This window comes from Lepidochelys olivacea (assembly GCF_965140295.1).
Source record: "Lepidochelys olivacea isolate rLepOli2 genome assembly, chromosome: 24".
Taxonomy (NCBI): Eukaryota; Metazoa; Chordata; order Testudines; family Cheloniidae; genus Lepidochelys; species Lepidochelys olivacea.
Window position 1 is genome coordinate 16,811,087 of NC_140434.1, and position 18,492 is coordinate 16,829,578.

At 60.6% G+C, this 18,492-nt stretch overlaps 1 protein-coding gene across 1 annotated transcript in view; it reads right to left on the reverse strand.

Moving 5' to 3' along the window:
* Positions 1-6,730: 6,730 nt before the first annotated feature.
* IGLON5 (IgLON family member 5) overlaps positions 6,731-18,492 on the reverse strand; it is a 33,030-nt gene continuing 21,268 nt past the window's right edge. Inside the window, exons 3-8 of the mRNA XM_084613762.1 lie at positions 15,459-15,691; positions 13,732-13,851; positions 13,052-13,183; positions 12,770-12,890; positions 9,044-9,195; positions 6,731-8,576 (exon numbers count right to left, since the gene is read on the reverse strand). Of these exons, the coding sequence (XP_084469888.1) occupies positions 8,476-8,576; positions 9,044-9,195; positions 12,770-12,890; positions 13,052-13,183; positions 13,732-13,851; positions 15,459-15,691 (859 nt within the window). The 3' untranslated portion in view covers positions 6,731-8,475. The remainder of the gene's footprint in view (positions 8,577-9,043; positions 9,196-12,769; positions 12,891-13,051; positions 13,184-13,731; positions 13,852-15,458; positions 15,692-18,492) is intronic.

Below are 18,492 nucleotides of genomic sequence, written 5' to 3' on the forward strand. Positions count from 1 at the left end.
AGCTCTGAACCCTCTTGTAACTTGGGCTTTGATCATTCCCACACTGTCCTGGGCGGAGGAAGCCATGTTTTGATCCCATAATGCCATGCAAGCAGCACGAGCCTTCAGGCTGGCGACTGAACCCATTTACACACCCAAAGTAGGTTGAAATCTGCTCCCCTGCCTCAGAGGAAGAGCCCCCATTGCCAGGAGCCAGATCTCAGCTCCTCCCAAGTGCAAGGCCTCGGTTGCCTACCTGGCTTGAGACAGGCCCGACGGGATGGGACGGAGGAAGGAAGGATGGGCGGAGGAGCATGGGGGTGGATGGAGGGGTGGATCTGTGGCTAGAGGGATGGAGGGGTGTGTATGGGGATGGATGGACAGACAGAGGGGTAGATCTATGGATGGATGGATGCAGGGGGTGTATGCAGGTGGATGGATGGAGGGGTATTTGGGGATGGTTGGAGGGGTTTGTGTGGAATGGATGGCGGGGTGTGGGGAGGATGGATGGATGGAGGAGTACGTATGCAGATCGATGAATGGATAGACAGACAGAGTAGTGGCTGGGGATGGATGGCGGGATGGAGGACGGGGTTGAGTGGGGATAGATGGATGGACCAACAGACCGAGGGGCGTGTGTGGGAGGGAGGGAGGGGTGTGTGTGGGGATGGATGGGGTATCTGGGTAGGGTGAAGCTTAGCTCCCTGTCCCGCCTCTCTGGCCCCGCCCACATGCCAGCCCCACTCCGCCCCAGACCCTGCCCATACCCCACCCCTGCTCTGCCCCAGCACCCTGCCCACACTCCACCCCAGGCCCGGCCCCCGTGTGTCCCCCTCCCCACTCGGCCCCCCCTCCCTCCTCTCCTCCCCCCTCTCCCGCAAGCCCCCCCCGGGATGCGGCGAGTGGCGGGCGAGGGGGCTCGTGGGGGAGGGGTTGAGGAGAGGCGGGACCAGGCGAGCGGCAGGGATCTCCGGAGGGGGGTAGGATGGAGGAGAGCGGCTCAGACAGGCAGGGCGGGGGGGGGGTCTCGGGGAAGGGGCGGAGCAGGGGCGGGAAGAGGCGGGGCCACCACGGGTGGGCGGCAGCCAGAACGAATCGCACTCCCAGAGGAGCCGATTCCGGATGCCTCGGGGGTCCCTTGGGGGGTGCGATGCGGAGGGGCCGAGCGTCGCCGAGCGGCCGACGCTCTGGGACACCCCACCGCGGAGGGGCCGGGCAAGCACATCACGCGGTGGCCCCTTCCGTGCCACGGGACGCAAGGCGGGACGGGAAGTACTCGGAGCAGCGAGTTTCCCCTTCCGCCAGCTCCCCGGCCCGCGGTCCCTTCGGGGGGGCGGGGGGGGGGCCTGCTTCGGACGAAGCCCCAGCGCGGGAAACGGAGCCGCGACGGCCACCGGGGCTGGCGGGCGGGACACAGCGTCCAATCGCTCTGCCCCGCTTTCTCCTGACCTCGCAAGAGCACCGCCGACTTTCCAGCGAACCTGGCCGGGAAGACGTCCCCAGAGTGAATGGAGCGGCGCCCGGATTCGTGATGTGCTGGGGCGATTTGAAAGGCCCGGGCAGATCAGGAGAGAAGCGGCGAGGAGCTCGCTCCAGATGCCAGTCCAGTGGGCACTGTGGGTCATGACCCAGACCCCGGAGAATTATCCCAGGCTCCGTCGCTCTCCGGGCAGGAAGGACAGAGTCACGCTGAGCTCGAATGCAAAGAAGACGGTGGTGGGGGCCAGAGCTAACCGCAGACGGGTCGGCGTTTGCCGGTCGTGCCCACAACTCGGCGAGATGCGACGTTGGGACAGGACGAGTTCTCCAGGGCGCCACGCTTGCTGTTCGAACGCGACGGACAATGTCGTGGCTGCCGGGTGGAAAACGTCGACACCCGCCCCGCGGACGGTACCTTATTCCCGCCGAGCCCTTTCCGCGGGGCCGTCGTGGACGGTCCGGGTGAGGGACAAGCGCTCGGCAAACCAGGAACTGCTAACGCCAGCCGAGATTTGTCTGCTACGAGGCGCCAGGGAAAACCCTGGCCCGAGGACGAAACCCGCCTCGCCTTTGACGCGGATGCAGAGCTATCAGTGGAAACTGCTCCCCAAGAGAAGAGACTCCGCGGTGCGGCCCCTGCCCGGTCCGGAGTCGGTGACGCCGCGAAGGTCCCCAGCGGCCCAGCGAAGACTCGCGCCGAGGCGGCGTCCCCTCGGATCTGGCAGGACGGCGGCTCCAGCGTGGGACTTGTCGCCTGGAGAATTCGGCTGGCGCGTGGCGTGACGCAGCCGTTTTCAACCCAGGCTCTGCGGGTTACGCCGATGGGGGCCGCGCCCCCCCCAACGCCTCAGGGGTCCACAAATGGAGGTCTGCCGAGCACCGGGGTAAGGCCGCTTGGAGTCGGGCCCCGGCGTCTCTCTCGGGACGGCGGAGACGGTCGGCGCCGAGCTGCACACCGGCCCGGAGGCGTCCCGCCGGCGCGATTCTCGGGGGACGCCCAGCACGACGCCCCGCTGCAGCCGTGCGGCGGACGGGGGGAGCGGTTGCCCCCGCTGGCGAGAGGGCAAGTGACCAGGCGGGGGACCAGGTGGGGAGAAGCCGGCTCCGTGGGTGCTCCAGGGCTGAAGCACCCACCAGCCACGGCTGTTCGGCGGGAGGCTCTTGGGGGAGGCGGCGGAGCAGGGGTGGGAAGCGGCAGATCGTAGGCGGGGCCTCGGGGGAAGGGGCGGAGATGGGGGCGGGGCCTCGGGGGCGCCCTGGGTTCAGGGAAGAGGGGGCTTTCCAGCGATACCCAGCTCGCCCCATTGCCGACGACAGGGTGTTAGCAAACCTGCCACCACCCGCCGGCCACGGAGCCGGGGGGCGCAGCGGAGGGAGTGTCCCCCCCTCTGCCGGCCGCAGAGCGAACACCATTGAAAGGACGGTCCTGCAGACGTTTACGACTCCAGTGACCCCCCCCCCGGCCCCATGCTTTGCCTAGATTATCCTGCCCGACCGATGGCGGGGGGAGAGGAGGGGGGAGGGGGGATGGAGGAGGTGTATGGGGATGGAGGGCGGGACGGACGGACAGAGGGGTGTATCTGTGGATGAATGGAGGGGTGGGGGGGGGGCCTGGAGAGATGGATGGATGCGTGGGAGGGATGGATGTGGTGTGGGGGGGATGGATTGGGGGATGGGGGCCTACGGAGCATGGATGGAGGGATGCATTACACCTATATACAGCAAGAGCTGAAGCTGGCCCAAGGGGGCCACACACATGAGGAAGGGAGCAGGGTCCCCCTAGGGCTGATCGTGGAAGGTCGGGGGTGGGGGAATTTCTCTGGGGGGGGGGGAACGTGAAATTCGTGAACAGAAACTGGAACGATGGGAGATTCTAGACCTAGTGTCTTGACCCGCAGCCCCCAGCGATCCCAGCCCTGGGCTCCCCCGTCCCCAGCTCTGCCGGCGCCCCTCACTCCCGACCCGCAGCCCCCCGCCAGCCCAGCCCTGGGCTCCCCCGTCCCCAGCTCTGCCGGCGCCCCTCACTCCCGACCCGCAGCCCCCCGCCAGCCCAGCCCTGGGCTCCCCCGTCCCCAGCTCTGCCGGCGCCCCTCACTCCCGACCCGCAGCCCCCCGCCAGCCCAGCCCTGGGCTCCCCCGTCCCCAGCTCTGCCGGCGCCCCTCACTCCCGACCCGCAGCCCCCCGCCAGCCCAGCCCTGGGCTCCCCCCCCCCAGCTCTGCCGGTGCCCCTCACTCCCGACCCGCAGCCCCCCGCGATCCCAGCCCTGGGCTCCCCCGTCCCCAGCTCTGCCGGCGCCCCTCACTCCCGACCCGCAGCCCCCTGCCAGCCCAGCCCTGGGCTCCCCCCCCCAGCTCTGCCGGTGCCCCTCACTCCCGACCCGCAGCCCCCTGCCAGCCCAGCCCTGGGCTCCCCCGTCCCCAGCTCTGCCGGCGCCCCTCACTCCCGACCCGCAGCCCCCGGCCAGCCCAGCCCTGGGCTCCCCCCCCCAGCTCTGCCGGTGCCCCTCACTCCCGACCCGCAGCCCCCGGCCAGCCCAGCCCTGGGCTCCCCCCCCCCAGCTCTGCCGGTGCCCCTCACTCCCGACCCGCAGCCCCCGGCCAGCCCAGCCCTGGGCTCCCCCCCCCAGCTCTGCCGGTGCCCCTCACTCCCGACCCGCAGCCCCCTGCCAGCCCAGCCCTGCCGCCTGCCCCCCAGCTCTGTGGGCGGAAGGGGTTAACAGGACCCATGAGCAGTGAGAGGCTCGTGGTTTCTGGGCACTCAGCAGCTGGTGCGTCAACACCGCCCGTTGATTCCTGCCACCCCCAGCCCCAGCGAGCGGCCTGACAATCGAGCCCGGTATCCTGCCCTCTGCAACACAGCGCCCCCTAGTGCCACACTGGGACATCGGGGCCAGCCCTGTCTGCCGGGGGAGAGCCCCCCCACCCCACTCCCTGCAGCACAGCGCCCCCAGTGCCAGGCCTAGAAACTGAGGCAGGGTGCGACTTGCCCAAGGTGGCCCAGGAAATCTTTGGCAGAGCCAGAAATAGGACCCAGGTGTCCGGAGGCCCACGCACCTTCCCTCTCTAGCTGGGGTTCTGGCTGACACCGTAATACACCTAATAAATAGCACCCTTGGGTCCTAGGCCACGACTGCAGGGCCTGGGTGTTACCGTAACACACCCAATAAATGGCCCTCGTTCGTACAGTGCCTGGTGTGATGGGGCTTTGGTCCATGATGGCGGGTTCTGGGCATGACCGTCACCCACCTAATCAATAATAATGGCTGCTATTGAGCGAATCGTCTTCGTTACGCAAAGCTTTGTTTGCTGGTACCATAAAAACAAATAAAATAAAAAAAAGAACGTCGCTGAATCTGGCGCCCGGGCAAGCTCCCGGCACTCGGACAGACACACTCGGAACAAAAGACATTTGCCATTGTTTTAAAAAACCCCCAAAACGAAGGAAACTCCCAGGCCAAAAACCTGGGGACATTTGTTCACACCTCACTCGAGGTGACCAAGAGTCTCTTTGTCAACCCAGCCCCACCCCACGTGTCTGATCTGATGACGGTTTTACTCCTGTTCTGTGCTGAGAAAAAATCCGGCGGGGGGAAAACTCCCACTGGGGTTTCAGGGTGTCCCCCCGAACAGATGGAAATTCTCAAGTGGAACTTTCTCTTTTTTCATTTAAAGATTTTTTGCTTTTGTAGCACGGTTTCAGAGGAGCAGCCGTGTTAGTCTGGAGCCGCAAAAAGACCAGGAGGACTTGTGGCACCTTCGAGGCTCGCACATTTATTTGAGCAGAAGCTTTCGTGAGCTGCAGCTCACTTCCTCGGCTGCATGCCGTGGAAAATACAGTGGGGAGTATATAGCAAAAATATAGCGTGGAAAAACAAAGTTAAAAAAATATTTATGTACCAAAATGGGATCAGAACGAGGTGATCGACCCAAAATGACCCCCTCCCCTTCCAGAATTTCATTTCCCAGAAAGTTTCAAATTTCGTTTGCTTCCATTTCGAGAGTTTCAAAAATTGTGGATTGTCCTGCGAAAATGGAGGATCCGATTCCCACCCGGCGATCCCAGAACCGCGGGGTCTTTTGCGCCGTTCTCTGAAACGGCAGCTTCCTGTGGGAGACATGCCCACCCCTCCGAGCTGATCCACTGGGAGGGAGGCGGGATACCGGCCTCGATGGGCCCAGGGGTCTGATCTGGGGTCGCATGGAGTGAGCTGCTTACACATCTAGATGAGCCCATGGAATAACCCATCGTCCTAGGACCTTAGAGGATCAGCAAAGGAGACGTTTACCAGGTAATATGCCTGGAAGGAGCTCCGCCCTCATGGTTTATGCACACACACCCCTCTCCCAGGAGGCCCTACAATAACAAACCAAGCCTGCATAGGCCCTGGCTCCCAGGAGACCCTACAATAATAAGCCAAGCAAGCACAGTCCTGAGCACTTTCTGGCGACCCTACAATAATAATCCTAATTTGCACAACCCCCAGCCATCCCAAAGGACCCTACAATAATAAGACAAGCCTGCACCGCCCCCCAGCCCTCCCAGAAGACATTGCAATAATACGTCAAGTCTCCACAACTCCTGGCGTTCTCAGGAGACCCTACAATAATATACCAAGTCTATACAGCCCAGCCATTCCCAGGAGGCCAAATAATAACAAGACAAGCGAGCAACCTCCAGCACCCCAAGGAGACCCTGCGATAACAAACCAGTGTGTAATGCCTCCCAGCCAGCCCAAATCCTTATGACAAAGGATGAAGGAAATTCCTTAGTCGGGTTCATTAACTTAATTTCATTAAGGTGATAAATACCCATCTGTTATTGTAGGGTCTCTCAGGAAAGTTGATACTCTCAGGACAGGTAGGGCTGTATACATGCTGGTTTGTTATTGTAGGGTCTCTCAGCAGGGGTGGAGCTGTACGCATACCAGTGGTTATTGTAGGGTCTTTGGGGAGGGGGAGGGCTGTACACATGCTGGTTGTTATTGTAGGGTCTCTTGGGAAGGACAAGGCTGTACACATGCTGGTTGTTATTGTAGGGTCTCTCATAAATGCCAGGCCTGCATTCCCATTCTGTTACGGATCGGCAAACCGGTGCCTCATTGCAGCAGCTGGGACTGAGTGGGCCCCTTTGTTATTGTAGGGTCTCCTGGTCTCCTGCCGCCAGGTCCCCACTTTGTGAACAACGACACCAACTTTGCAAATGTTTGTCAGGCTCCAGGAGAAGCCCGCCCCCCCCCACTCCCCGCCCCCCGGCAACTGCTTGAAGCCTGAGCCCCCCCATGAAGCCCATCCCAGTCAGTCCCCTCCCGGTTGACTCACTCTGGCTCGGTGGGGACGTCTCGGACCTGACCAGCTGCGCCCCCATGCACGGAGAGAGGGAAGGGGAGCTCCTCAGCCGAAGAGACGGGTGGTTCCAATGCTCAGCTATGAGCCTTCCTCCGTCCTAGGCTGGGAAGCCGGACATCTGAGCAGGGCATGTGAGCCCCCTCGTGCCCAGAGTGCAGGAAAGTAGCAGAATCAAGGTGCTGAATCCAAATCCCCAGGCAGCAGCCAGCTTCCAGTTCTGTCTTCTCCGAGCCAGGGGGTGGGGAAACGATTGAAAAATGAAGAACATTCTCAGCCCCCAAAACTTTGTGATCCTGGGGAATTCCCAGGCAAAACTGGCACCGACTGAAGGCAATTTGCAGGCCACAAAACTTCATGAGCGATGAAAATTACCAGGCAAAGAATTTGTTAGGTGAAAAAATTCCCACTGGGGCAAATCGCTGGATTAAGTGAGGCAACTGACAGCTAAAAGGGGGGTATATTTTGGTTTGGTTTGTTCACTAAGGAAATTCACAAAAAACTCGCTGGATAAAGGAAAGGCGCACCTGAAAACTCAGTAAACCAGGGAAATTCTCACCCCAGAAAACTTTGTGAACGAAATAAATCTGCACCCCAGAACTGGGGTAATTTTCAGCCCACAAAACCCTGTGAACTAAGAAAGCCTGAAACGTGCATAAACTGGGGAAATTCTGAGCCCCTAAAACCTTTGTGAACTAAGGAAACTCTCAAGCCAAACCCAGTGTAAATTAGGATAAGTCTCAGCCCACAAAATTCTGTGAACTAAGGACATTTCCAGCTTCAAACCTTTGTCAATCAGAGCCATTCTCAGCCCCCAAAAGGTTGCGAACTATGGAAATTCACAGCCTCAAACCTGTGTAAACAAGGGTCATTCTCAGCCCAATTTTTTTTGTGAATTAAGGACATTTTCAGCCCAAAAACCTTTGTGAATTAAGGGTATTTTCAGCCTCAGACCTGTGCAAACCAGGGTAATTCTCAGCCCCAAAAAACTTTGTGAAGGAAGGAAATTTTCAGCCTCAGACCTGTGTAAACCAAGGGAATTCTCAGCCCGGAAAACTTTGTGAGCGAAGGAAAATCTCAGCCAGGAAAGCTTCATGAAATCAGGAAATTCAGAGTCCAAAACCTGTGTAAACAAGGGTCATTCTCAGCCCAAGAAACTTTGTTTGCTGAGGAATTTTTCAGCCCCAAACTAGGGAAATTCCCCACTCAAAAACTCCATGTGCTACAGAAAGGCCCAGCCCCCCACATTTGCGAATGCCACCGAAGCTCGTCTTTCATGGCAGCTGAGAACCCCAAACTCTCCCAGAGAAGGGGAACAACCCCTCACCACAAGCCCTATTGCGGGGGCCCCCATGGGGCACAGAAGCACTGGCCGTTAACCCTTTAAAGCCCTGTGTCTTTGCAGGTCAGTTTGTTTGTCCCTTTAGAACAAGTCCGGCTGGAAGTGTCTGGGATGGAAAGTGACGGAAAATGGCCGTAGAAAGAAATGCATATTTTTTTTTGTCGTTTTTCTTTTTTTCTTTTTTCACATTTCCCTCACAGTGCTGGGGTTCTCGATAAGATTTGTTTCTTTGTTTTTTCTCTTCGTCTCTCCCGGAAAGGAGAAGGTCTCTCTCGCGCGCTCTCCCTCTCTGTCCGAGCCTCCTCTCCTTCCACTGCGTCCGCCGAACACGCTAGATCTTAAACAAGAGAGTCACAAAGGCAGACGACAGCAAGCCCAGGAACAAGGGGGACTCCATCCCGGTCACTGCTATGTTTTCCAGAGAACCGGGTCCTGGCAAGAGAAGAAAGAGGATTTCAAAGCCAGGGACTAGACTTTCAAGGGACTGCGGGCACCACGGGTGATTTTCAGAAGCATTTAAAGTACCTCACTGGCCTTCAGCATTTTAGAGAAGGTTGGTTTGGATTGCTGGGGGGGGCTGGGAGCCAGGACTCCTGGGTTCTATCCCTGGTCTGGGAGGGGAGTGGGGTCTATGGGTTGGAGCAGAGGGGTGCTTGGAGCCAGGACGTTCTATCTAAATGTTACTATACCCCTTTGGGGGTTTGTGGCTGGGCCAGTCTTCAAAGACAGGGGGCGGGGCCAGCTGTGAATTATGGGCGGGGCTGTTGGGAACGGTGGGCAGGGCCGGTGGTGAAGGAGAGTGGGCGGTTCTGAGGGGAATGGTGGGCGGGGCCAGCAGTGAATGACAGAGGGTGGGGCAGTGGGCGGGACGAGCCGTTGCACGGGGCGGGGAATCGTACGTATCAGCCGCAGGCTTGCGTTGGAGACTCCCAGCTTGTTGGAGGCCAGGCAGCTGTAGTTCCCATAATGCCGAGCGGTGACGTTGTCGATGAGCAGCATGGAGCGTGTGCGCTCGTTCTGGATCTGCAGCCCCTCGAGGCCCCCAAAGAGTCTGCAAAGATGGGGGAGCATTACAAGATCTCACAGTTTCACACCTGGTAGGGAGTTTATCAGCAAACCAGCATGAAACACGACAAACTACAGAACTGGCTGGGTTAGTAGGGGGCTGTGGGTCGGGAATGAGGGTCACCAGCAGATCTGGGGGAACGCAGGGCTGGGCTAGCAGGGGGAAGTGGGTCAGGAGTGAGGGGAAACTGACAACCGACCTGATAAAGTAACAACCCACCAAACAACCATCCCAACAACTGACCCAACACACCAACAATCAGCCCAAGAACCAACCTAACCAACCAACAAACAATAGACCCAGCAACCAACCCAAACTGCCAACAACCGATGCACCAAACAAAACCAGGAAGCCCCCAGCAACCCAATAGACCAACCAACCATTAAACCAGCAACCACCAAGAACCCTGATATCAAAGAGCCAACTAACCAATCGACAAGAAACTCAGGTGTCAAACAACAATTGTAGCCTACAAACCAACAATCAACCCACCTGCCAACGAGCAATCTGAATAAACCAACAATCAACCGACCCAACACACCAACCATCAACCCAATAACCACACCAACAACCAACTCAACAAACCACCAATTCACTAGCCCAACAACCAACCCAACACACCAACAACCAACTCAACAAACCACCAATTCACTAACCCAACAACCAACCCAACGCACCAACAACCAACTCAACAAACCACCAATTCACTAACCCAACAACCAACCCAACGCACCAACAACCAACTCAACAAACCACCAATTCACTAACCCAACAACCAACCCAACGCACCAACAACCAACTCAACAAACCACCAATTCACTAACCCAACAACCAACCCAACGCACCAACAACCAACTCAACAAACCACCAATTCACTAACCCAACAACCAACCCAACGCACCAACAACCAACTCAACAAACCACCAATTCACTAACCCAACAACCAACCCAGCACACCAACAACCAACTCAACAAACCATCTGTGATAAATGAAGGGGGGTGGGTAGCTCCTTTGATGGACACCCACCCAGCCAGTTAGCTGTAAAATCCCTCTTGGTAGCTGTTCTCAACTTGCTTTACCTGTAAAGGGTTAAAAAGTCCCCGAGGTCAAGAAAGAAAGTGGGCACCTGGCCAAAAGAGCTAATGGGAGGGCGAGAACTTTTTTTAAAATGGGGAAAGAAACTTTCCCTTTGTCTGTTGTTCTCTGAGCTGCAGGGACAGGGAGCAGCCCTGCGAGAGGCAGGAACGCTGCCTGAGGTGTGAACCAAGTCTGAAAAATTATTTCCCATACCTGGAAGGAATCACTGGGACAGGGAATGTTTAAAGAGACGTGATCAGGTTTATTTCTTTATTTTGGCTCCTGGACTCCTCTGTGCTAAACCCCAGATGCTTTTATTTGCTTGTAACCTTTAAGCTGAACCGAGTTCTGACTGCGGAAGACAGGGATTTCTTTCGACAGATGATGTGCTTGGAAGCGGAGGACAAAAGAGGAGCGAAGCCCTTGGAGGCGATGTCAAAGCTGAAGCGCTTAGAGCTGGAAAGGGCTAAGCTGGGTCCACCAGGTACAGTCCTTCTCCGGGTCCCGCTCCCCATTCCAAGAAATCCCCCACATACGAGGCAGGTGATGATACAGAGGCCTTAGAAAATTTCGAACGGGGTCCAACGCCCCTCCAGACCAGTGTACGGTGGAGCGGAGGCTGCAGCTCAGTGGACCCTCAGCAGAGGTGGCAGCTGAAATGCCCAGAGAACACATGGACGAGTACCAACTTTTTACACGAAAGGCCAGAATCAGAATGGGGCTAACACCCGAGCAGGCCCGTCGGCAGTTCAGGGCCTTAAGGTGGAAACCAGACGTGGCATTTTCCCAACACACCCACCACACTGTGAAACATTGGGGTGCCTGGCTATCAGGAGCAAGTGTTAAATCTCGGGAAGATCGATCTCTCCCAATGCAAATGGAGCAGTTCTTAGAGCGTGTTCCTGAGGAAATAGAAAGGTGCACCCTAGATGGGAAGCCCAAAACTGTAATCGAGGTGGGGCAGATTGTAACCAAATGGGTGGAGGTGGCAGAGAAGAAGAAGGCCAGTAGCAGTTGGCAGGGATACCACAAGGGGCAACCCAAGACGACACCCCACCATCGAAGTCAGCCCAAGGCCCCACCTCGCGAGGAGGAGCCCTCCACACAGCCAGGGAGACCCCAGCTGCCTTCTCGCCCTACCACCCCACTCTCCAACCACTCACCTTGTCCCAGCCCACAGACAGCTGGGTGGTGCTTTAAATGTAATGAGCTGGGGCATGGGAAGGCCAACTGCCCCAAGAGCACCAGCCGACTGCAACTCATCACCCCAGAGTCTCACCAAGAGCCTTCAGGCCCAGATGTCTTGCAAACACCTCCAGAGCAAAGGGACACTGTGAGTGTGGGTGGGAGGAAGATTACTGCGAGGCGAGACACTCAGCATGCACCAATCCCTGGTGGACCCCAAATTCATTGACCCAGAGGCCCATGTGATGGTGCAACCCTCTAAGGCCAACTCTTTTAACTTGTCTACAGCCAGGTTGCCTGTCCAGTACAAGGGCTGGTCAGGGATATGGACTTTTGCCGTCTATGACGATTATCCCATTCCCATGCTGCTGGGAGAAGACTTAGCCAACCATGTGAGGGTAACAAAACGGGTGGGGATGGTCACCCGCAGCCAGGCTAAACAGGCCTCCACACCTAATCCCATTCCTGAGCCTCCTACAGGGACCCAGCCAGAACCTGCCAGCACCAGAGTCAGGGGAGCCAGCACCAAAGGGGGCCACAGAGGCCGCCCCTGCAGCCGCAGCTAAACCGGCGCGAGAGGCTCAACCGGAGCCCGAACCGCCCTCTAGCGCACCCGCGGCGAGCGGGTCACAGCCGACGAGACACCCCCATCCCTGCATCGCTTCCATGAGACCAAGCCCAAAATCCATTTTTTTGCACTGATCACGTCTTTTTTGCCAAGCCAAGGTCCGAGAGAAGCTGGAACCGTGGAAGCTCAATACAAGCCCGGAGTGGCCGGTATTAACGGTTAGAACCCTTGCGGGCCCCACTTCCTGCCCTCGAAGTGCCAGAGTGGGGAATCAGCCTGACACCATCAATTAACTAACTCAACAACGAACCCCGCAAACCAGCAACCAGCCAACAACCGACTAACGACACAAACCACCCGTCAACCAGCCCAACGACCAACCCTACAAAGCAACAGACCCAACAAATTAACACCAATAATCAACCCTTCAACCGACTCCACAAACCATCCATCACCCAGCGTAGCAACAATCATCCAACAACCAACACAAACCCCCAGCAACGACAGAGAGCCCCGGAAAGGGGATTAAATCTGTCCTGGAGGAGACCGTCACAGCTCAGATCTCACTGGGAGGGGAAATGTGACATCCAGTCTACCACAGATCACATGACACTGCATGGCCAATGAGAGGTCAGAGGGTCGCTGATTGGACGTCAGTCACTCCAGGGCAGGGCAAAGGGGCCCGTTCCTGGAGGGGGCGGGTGGGGCCGGTTAGGAGGGTCACTCACTGCTTGTCATCCTTGAACCACTCAAATTCGGCAGGTGGCACGGCCATGGCCTCACATCTCAGCAGTGCCGGCTTCCCCATGGTGGGATAGGCGTCCTTCACGTCCTTGATGGTGGGAGGATCTGAGAGGAGAAAGCAAAGGAAAAAAGGAGAGGAGTTGGCGCCCCCTAGAGGGGAAAGGCCCCATATTCCATTGCCTGCCCCGCTGAGCCAGCCAGTCCCTGCCCTGAGGCTGGATGGGAGCCGGCGCCCCCTAGAGTGGGAAGCCCAAAGGTTGACTCACAGTTGACTGTGATCAGGACCCTCTTGCTGTCGGCCACAGAGACTCCGTTGGCCGTGACACACTCATACTCCCCGGCCTGCTGTCTGTTGATCTCGGTGATTTCCAGATATTCCCCTTCACTGGTGAACCCGTCTGTGTGTGGGGAGGAGGTGTGGAGCGGGGGGGAGACAGACACAAACACAGACTTACACACGAGAGAAAAGACACACAACAACACAACAGTTACAAACACCTCCTGAGGTACGGCCACCGCCTGCCAGGGCTGGGCCAGCAGGAGGCTGCGGGTCGGGAGTGAGGGGCACCGGCCAAGCTGCAGGGTGTTGGGGTGCCCAGGGGGCTGCGGGTCGGGAGTGAGGGGCACCGGCCAAGCTGCAGGGTGTTGGGGTGCCCAGGGGGCTGCGGGTCGGGAGTGAGGGGCAGCAGGTCAGGCTCCTGTCTGATTCCTCCATGACAGCTCCAGCCCCTCCAGCCCCCAACTCTACCCAGATCCCCCTTTTCCTCAGCCCGACCAACCTCCCTCCCCCCATATCCCGGCAAATCCCCCCCAATATCCCCCTACCTTGATCCACCCCCCAACTGTCCCTTCCCCAAATCATTCCCTGCCTCCTCCTCCTTCCCTCCCACTCTCGCCTTCCCCCCCCATCTGCAAATCGCCCCCTCCCCGGCCCGCTCCCTCTTACCTCTCAGCTGTCTCCAGGTCACGGTGGGCTCCGGTTTGCCCGTGGCCACGCACAGCAAATTCACGTCGCTCCCTTCGTTCACCGTCACGGCCGAGGAGATGTTCGTGATCCGAGCTGGCACTGTGGGCGGGGGGCGGAGAGCAGCGTCAGCCTCTGTCCCCCGAGGGGCGCCCTCCCCTCTGAGCCCCCCATGCCTGGTGCTAGGGGTTGACCAAGTGGGGTTGGTACCCAGACGCCCCACCTCAGAGGTGGCCACATCTCAGAGCCAGGCGAGGAGTCCCCATATAACCAGCCCCCACACCCCACCCCAGAGGTGGCTGCATCCCAGAGGCAGGCGAGGGGTCCCCGTATAACCAGCCCCCACACCCCACCCCAGAGGTGGCTGCATCCCAGGGCTGGGTGAGGGGTCCCCGTATAACAAACCCCCCACGCCCCACCCCAGAGGTGGCTGCATCCCAGGGCTGGGTGAGGGGTCCCCGTATAACAAACCCCCCACGCCCCACCCCAGAGGTGGCCGCATCTCAGTGGCAGGCAGCGCACGGGGTGTTAACATTGGACTCACCCTCCCCCCCCCCGTGGGACAATTTGGTGGAAAAGCCAAAAAAAGCCACCCCTTGACGCGAGTCTCCCCCAGCCCCGCTAACAAGGCCCATTGTGCGAGCTGATTGGCCGAACGACGAGAGCCGCAGCCAATCAGGGCAAAGCGGCGAACAGCTGCAGCAGGGACCCCACAATTGTCCCCCCGGAGCCAATCAGGGCCCATTGTCCCCACTTCCTGGTGCCGCGGACACCCGGGGGGGGCGGCTGAGACGGCAAAATCTCCTCGGTTCCTGGCTCCAATCACGCGCCCCGTGCCGGCCCCGTGGCCCGGGCCTGACATGCGGCCACCTCTGGGGCTGGGTATCCAGGGCCCCCCGGCCCGGGCCTGACATGCGGCCACCTCTGGGGCTGGGTATCCAGGGCCCCCTGGCCCGGGCCTGACACGCGGCCACCTCTGGGGCGCGGCATGGGGGGCTGGGTATCCAGGGCCCCCTGGCCTGGGCCTGACATGCGGCCACCTCTGGGGCGTGGCATGGGGGGCTGGGTATCCAGGGCCCCCCGGGCCCGACATGCAGCCACCTCTGGGGCAGGGCACGGGGGGAACTAAAATCACAAACTTAGCCCCAAGTCAAAGGGCCCTGGGCAGGGCGTGGGGGGGATTCGGGGGGGTCGCAGGCACTAGGGATGGACACACACATGGGTCCAGCACAAGCCCTACAGCAGGAGACAGCCCCGCCCCTGCTGCCCCCCCCAACTGGCCATAGATCTCTGTGCAGCCCCTCCTCATGGCCCAGCCCCCCAGCTCCCATCCCCCACCACATGCACCTGCCCCCTCCCCCAGCCCCCAATCCCCCCTCCCCTCTCAGCCATGCATGCCTGCACTGACTCCCCCCGAACCCCCTGCATGATGACCCAGCCCCCTCCCTGTCCTCTGCCCCCACTGGTCTTTGCTCCTCCATCTCTGCCCATCCCCCCACCCCAGTCACTGCCCATCCCCTCACCCCCCCCCATGCCAGTCCCCCCCTCGGGCCTAGCCCCCCGCCCAATCGCTGCCCAGCCCCCTACGCCTCTCTGCCCCAGCCCAGCCCCACATCCTCAACCCACCAGCCCAGCCCCCAGGGCCCTCCCCCTCCTCGCCCTGTCCCTGCCTATCCCCCCCTCGGGCTCAGCCCTCCCCCGGCCCCTACCGTGCACGATGAGGTAGACCTGGGCCGTGTGGGGCCTGGCCTGGGTCTGGAAGGAGCAGGTGTACAGCCCCTCGTCCCACACGTCCACCTGGGCCACGAGGATGCTGAACTCGGCCGGGCTGTTGGTGAGGAGCCGGACCCGCGGGTCGATGGACCACTTGTCGTTCCCCGCAAACAGGATGTTGGAGCGGTTGAGCCAGGCCACCCGGGTCACCTGCTCGTCGATGTAACAGCTGGGGGCAGAGACAAGGGGGCTGCGGGTCAGGAGTGAGGGGCGCCGGGGAGCCCGGGGCTGGGCTGGCAGGGGGCTGCGGGTCGGGAGTGAGGGGCACCGGGGAGCCCGGGGCTGGGCTGGCAGGGGGCTGCGGGTCGGGAGTGAGGGGCGCCGGGGAGCCCGGGGCTGGGCTGGCAGGGGGCTGCGGGTCGGGAGTGAGGGGCGCCGGGGAGCCCGGGGCTGGGCTGGCAGGGGGCTGCGGGTCGGGAGTGAGGGGCGCCGGGGAGCCCGGGGCTGGGCTGGCAGGGGGCTGCGGGTCGGGAGTGAGGGGCGCCGGGGAGCCCGGGGCTGGGCTGGCAGGGGGCTGCGGGTCGGGAGTGAGGGGCGCCGGGGAGCTCGGGGCTGGGCTGGCAGGGGGCTGCGGGTCGGGAGTGAGGGGCGCCGGGGAGCTCGGGGCTGGGCTGGCAGGGGGCTGCGGGTCGGGAGTGTGGGGCGCCGGGGAGCTCGGGGCTGGGCTGGCAGGGGGCTGCATCTCAGCACCAGCTGGATAAAGAACCTTGAAAGAGTCACGGGAGCCGGGAGCCAGGACTCCTGGGTTCTCTTCCCAGCTCCCGAGCAGTTGTGTCCCCAGACCCAAGGAAGGCGAGATGTCGGAGCTTCTACAGCTCATTTTATCCCCCTGCCCCCCACCCCGAAAACACGTGATCGGCTCCCAGACCTGGGACAGAGGGATCAGCAAAGCTTGGAAAGAAACAGCAGCCTGTCAATTGAATCCCTACGTGGGCATGTCCCAAAACCGGGCCTGCTCTGCCGGTGCCCCTCACTCCCGCCCCGCAGCCCCTGCTAGCCCAGCCCTGCCCCCCGCAGCCCTGCCGGTGCCCCTCACTCCCGCCCCGCAGCCCCTGCTAGCCCAGCCCTGCCCCCCGCAGCCCTGCCGGTGCCCCTCACTCCCGACCCGCAGCCCCTGCTAGCCCAGCCCTGCCCCCCCAGCTCTGCCGGTGCCCCTCACTCCCGACCCGCAGCCCCTGCTAGCCCAGCCCTGCCCCCCCAGCTCTGCCGGTGCCCCTCACTCCCGACCCGCAGCCCCTGCTAGCCCAGCCCTGCCCCCCCAGCTCTGCCGGTGCCCCTCACTCCCGACCCGCAGCCCCTGCTAGCCCAGCCCTGCCCCCCCAGCCCTGCCGGTGCCCCTCACTCCCGACCCGCAGCCCCTGCTAGCCCAGCCCTGCCCCCCGCAGCCCTGCCGGTGCCCCTCACTCCCAACCCGCAGCCCCTGCCATTCCTGCTCACTCCTGCCTGTGAGTCCCCCGATCAGCAGAGTGGGATTGAATCGGGGGGGGGGGGGCTGTTTTCTCTCTGTTAATGCCACAGTCACTGAATAATTCCAGGTGTCAGGAGCTCCAGGCACCAGCACCCGGCAGCTGCAGGACGCGGATGGATCAGCGCTCGGCGGAGCGGGCTGGGGGCTCTCCCCTGGCAGGCAGGGCTGGCCCCATGCCCCAGGCGGCACTAGGGGGCAGGGTGGGGGGTCTTGTTCCAAGATCTGTACGGGGCAGGCGAGGGAGGGGGTCGGGGAGCGCCCCCGGCTGGGTGGGTGAGGCACCCAGCCTGCCTGTGACTGGCTCAGTGTCGGTCGGGGTGGGGAAGTCACAGACGATGTTAGGGGCCTGGAAGCCAGCCTGGCAGGGTGGAGAGGGGGGCAGGGGTTTTGAGAAGAAGATATGGGGTAGAAGGGCCCTGCGGGGGGCCTGTGTGGGCTCCCCCTTTCCCTTCAGCACCCACCGCACAGCCCCACTCCCAGCCGGTCCCCAACCCACTTACCCCCAGTGTCTAGGTCAGCCCAGCCCCATCACCCCCGGGCAGAGCCGCTGGAGGGCTGCGGCGCGGGGCGGGGGAAGCCGGATCTAGGTCAGGCTGAGCATGACTCAGGCTGGCTGGTGCATTGCAGGAGGGAGCGGGGGAGAGAGAGAGACAAGGTGGTGTGGGGCTAGAGAGAGAGATAGAGAGATAGAGGGGGAGGATGGAGATAGATAGATAGATGGGGTGGATGGGGATAGATAGATAGAAGGGGTGTATGGGGGGATAGATAGATAGATAGATAGATAGAAGGGGTAGATGGGGATAGATAGATAGATAGAAGGGGTAGATAGACAGATAGATAGATAGTGGGGGGAGTATGGGGGGATAGATAGATAGATAGAGGGGGTGTGTGGGGATAGATAGATAGATAGTGGGAGGTGTATGGGGGGATAGATGGATAGATAGAAGGGGTAGATGGGGATAGATAGATAGATAGTGGGGGGAGTATGGGGGGATAGATGGATAGATAGATAGAGGGGGTGTGTGGGGATAGATAGATAGATAGTGGGAGGTGTATGGGGGGATAGATAGACAGAGGGGGTGGATGGGGATAGATCGATAGATCACAACTTTTCACATCCCCTACTGATGCCCAGAAGGGGACACCCACCCACCACCCGGCTTTGTTATCGTCGGGTCTCTCGTCCCAACACTGCCGCGCTCAGCTCTTACGGTCGAGTCTCCCCAGTGTGGTTTGTCCCTGTGGGGTCTCTTGGCCGTTATCGTTAGGGTCTCTCAAGCACAATTGATCACCACCGGGTCTCTCATCAGAACCCTAATGTGGCTCACGCCTGTTATTGTCGGGTGCTGGCAAACACCAAGCAACGCAGGGATGTGGTGAGACGTGGGGTGAGTGGCATTGGGGGGGACCCTGCTGCAGGGAGCGGGGTGGGGCCCCTCCAGCAGGGGTCAGCAGGGACAGAGACACCCAGCCACACCCTCCCAGCGTGGGGGCCGCTCTGG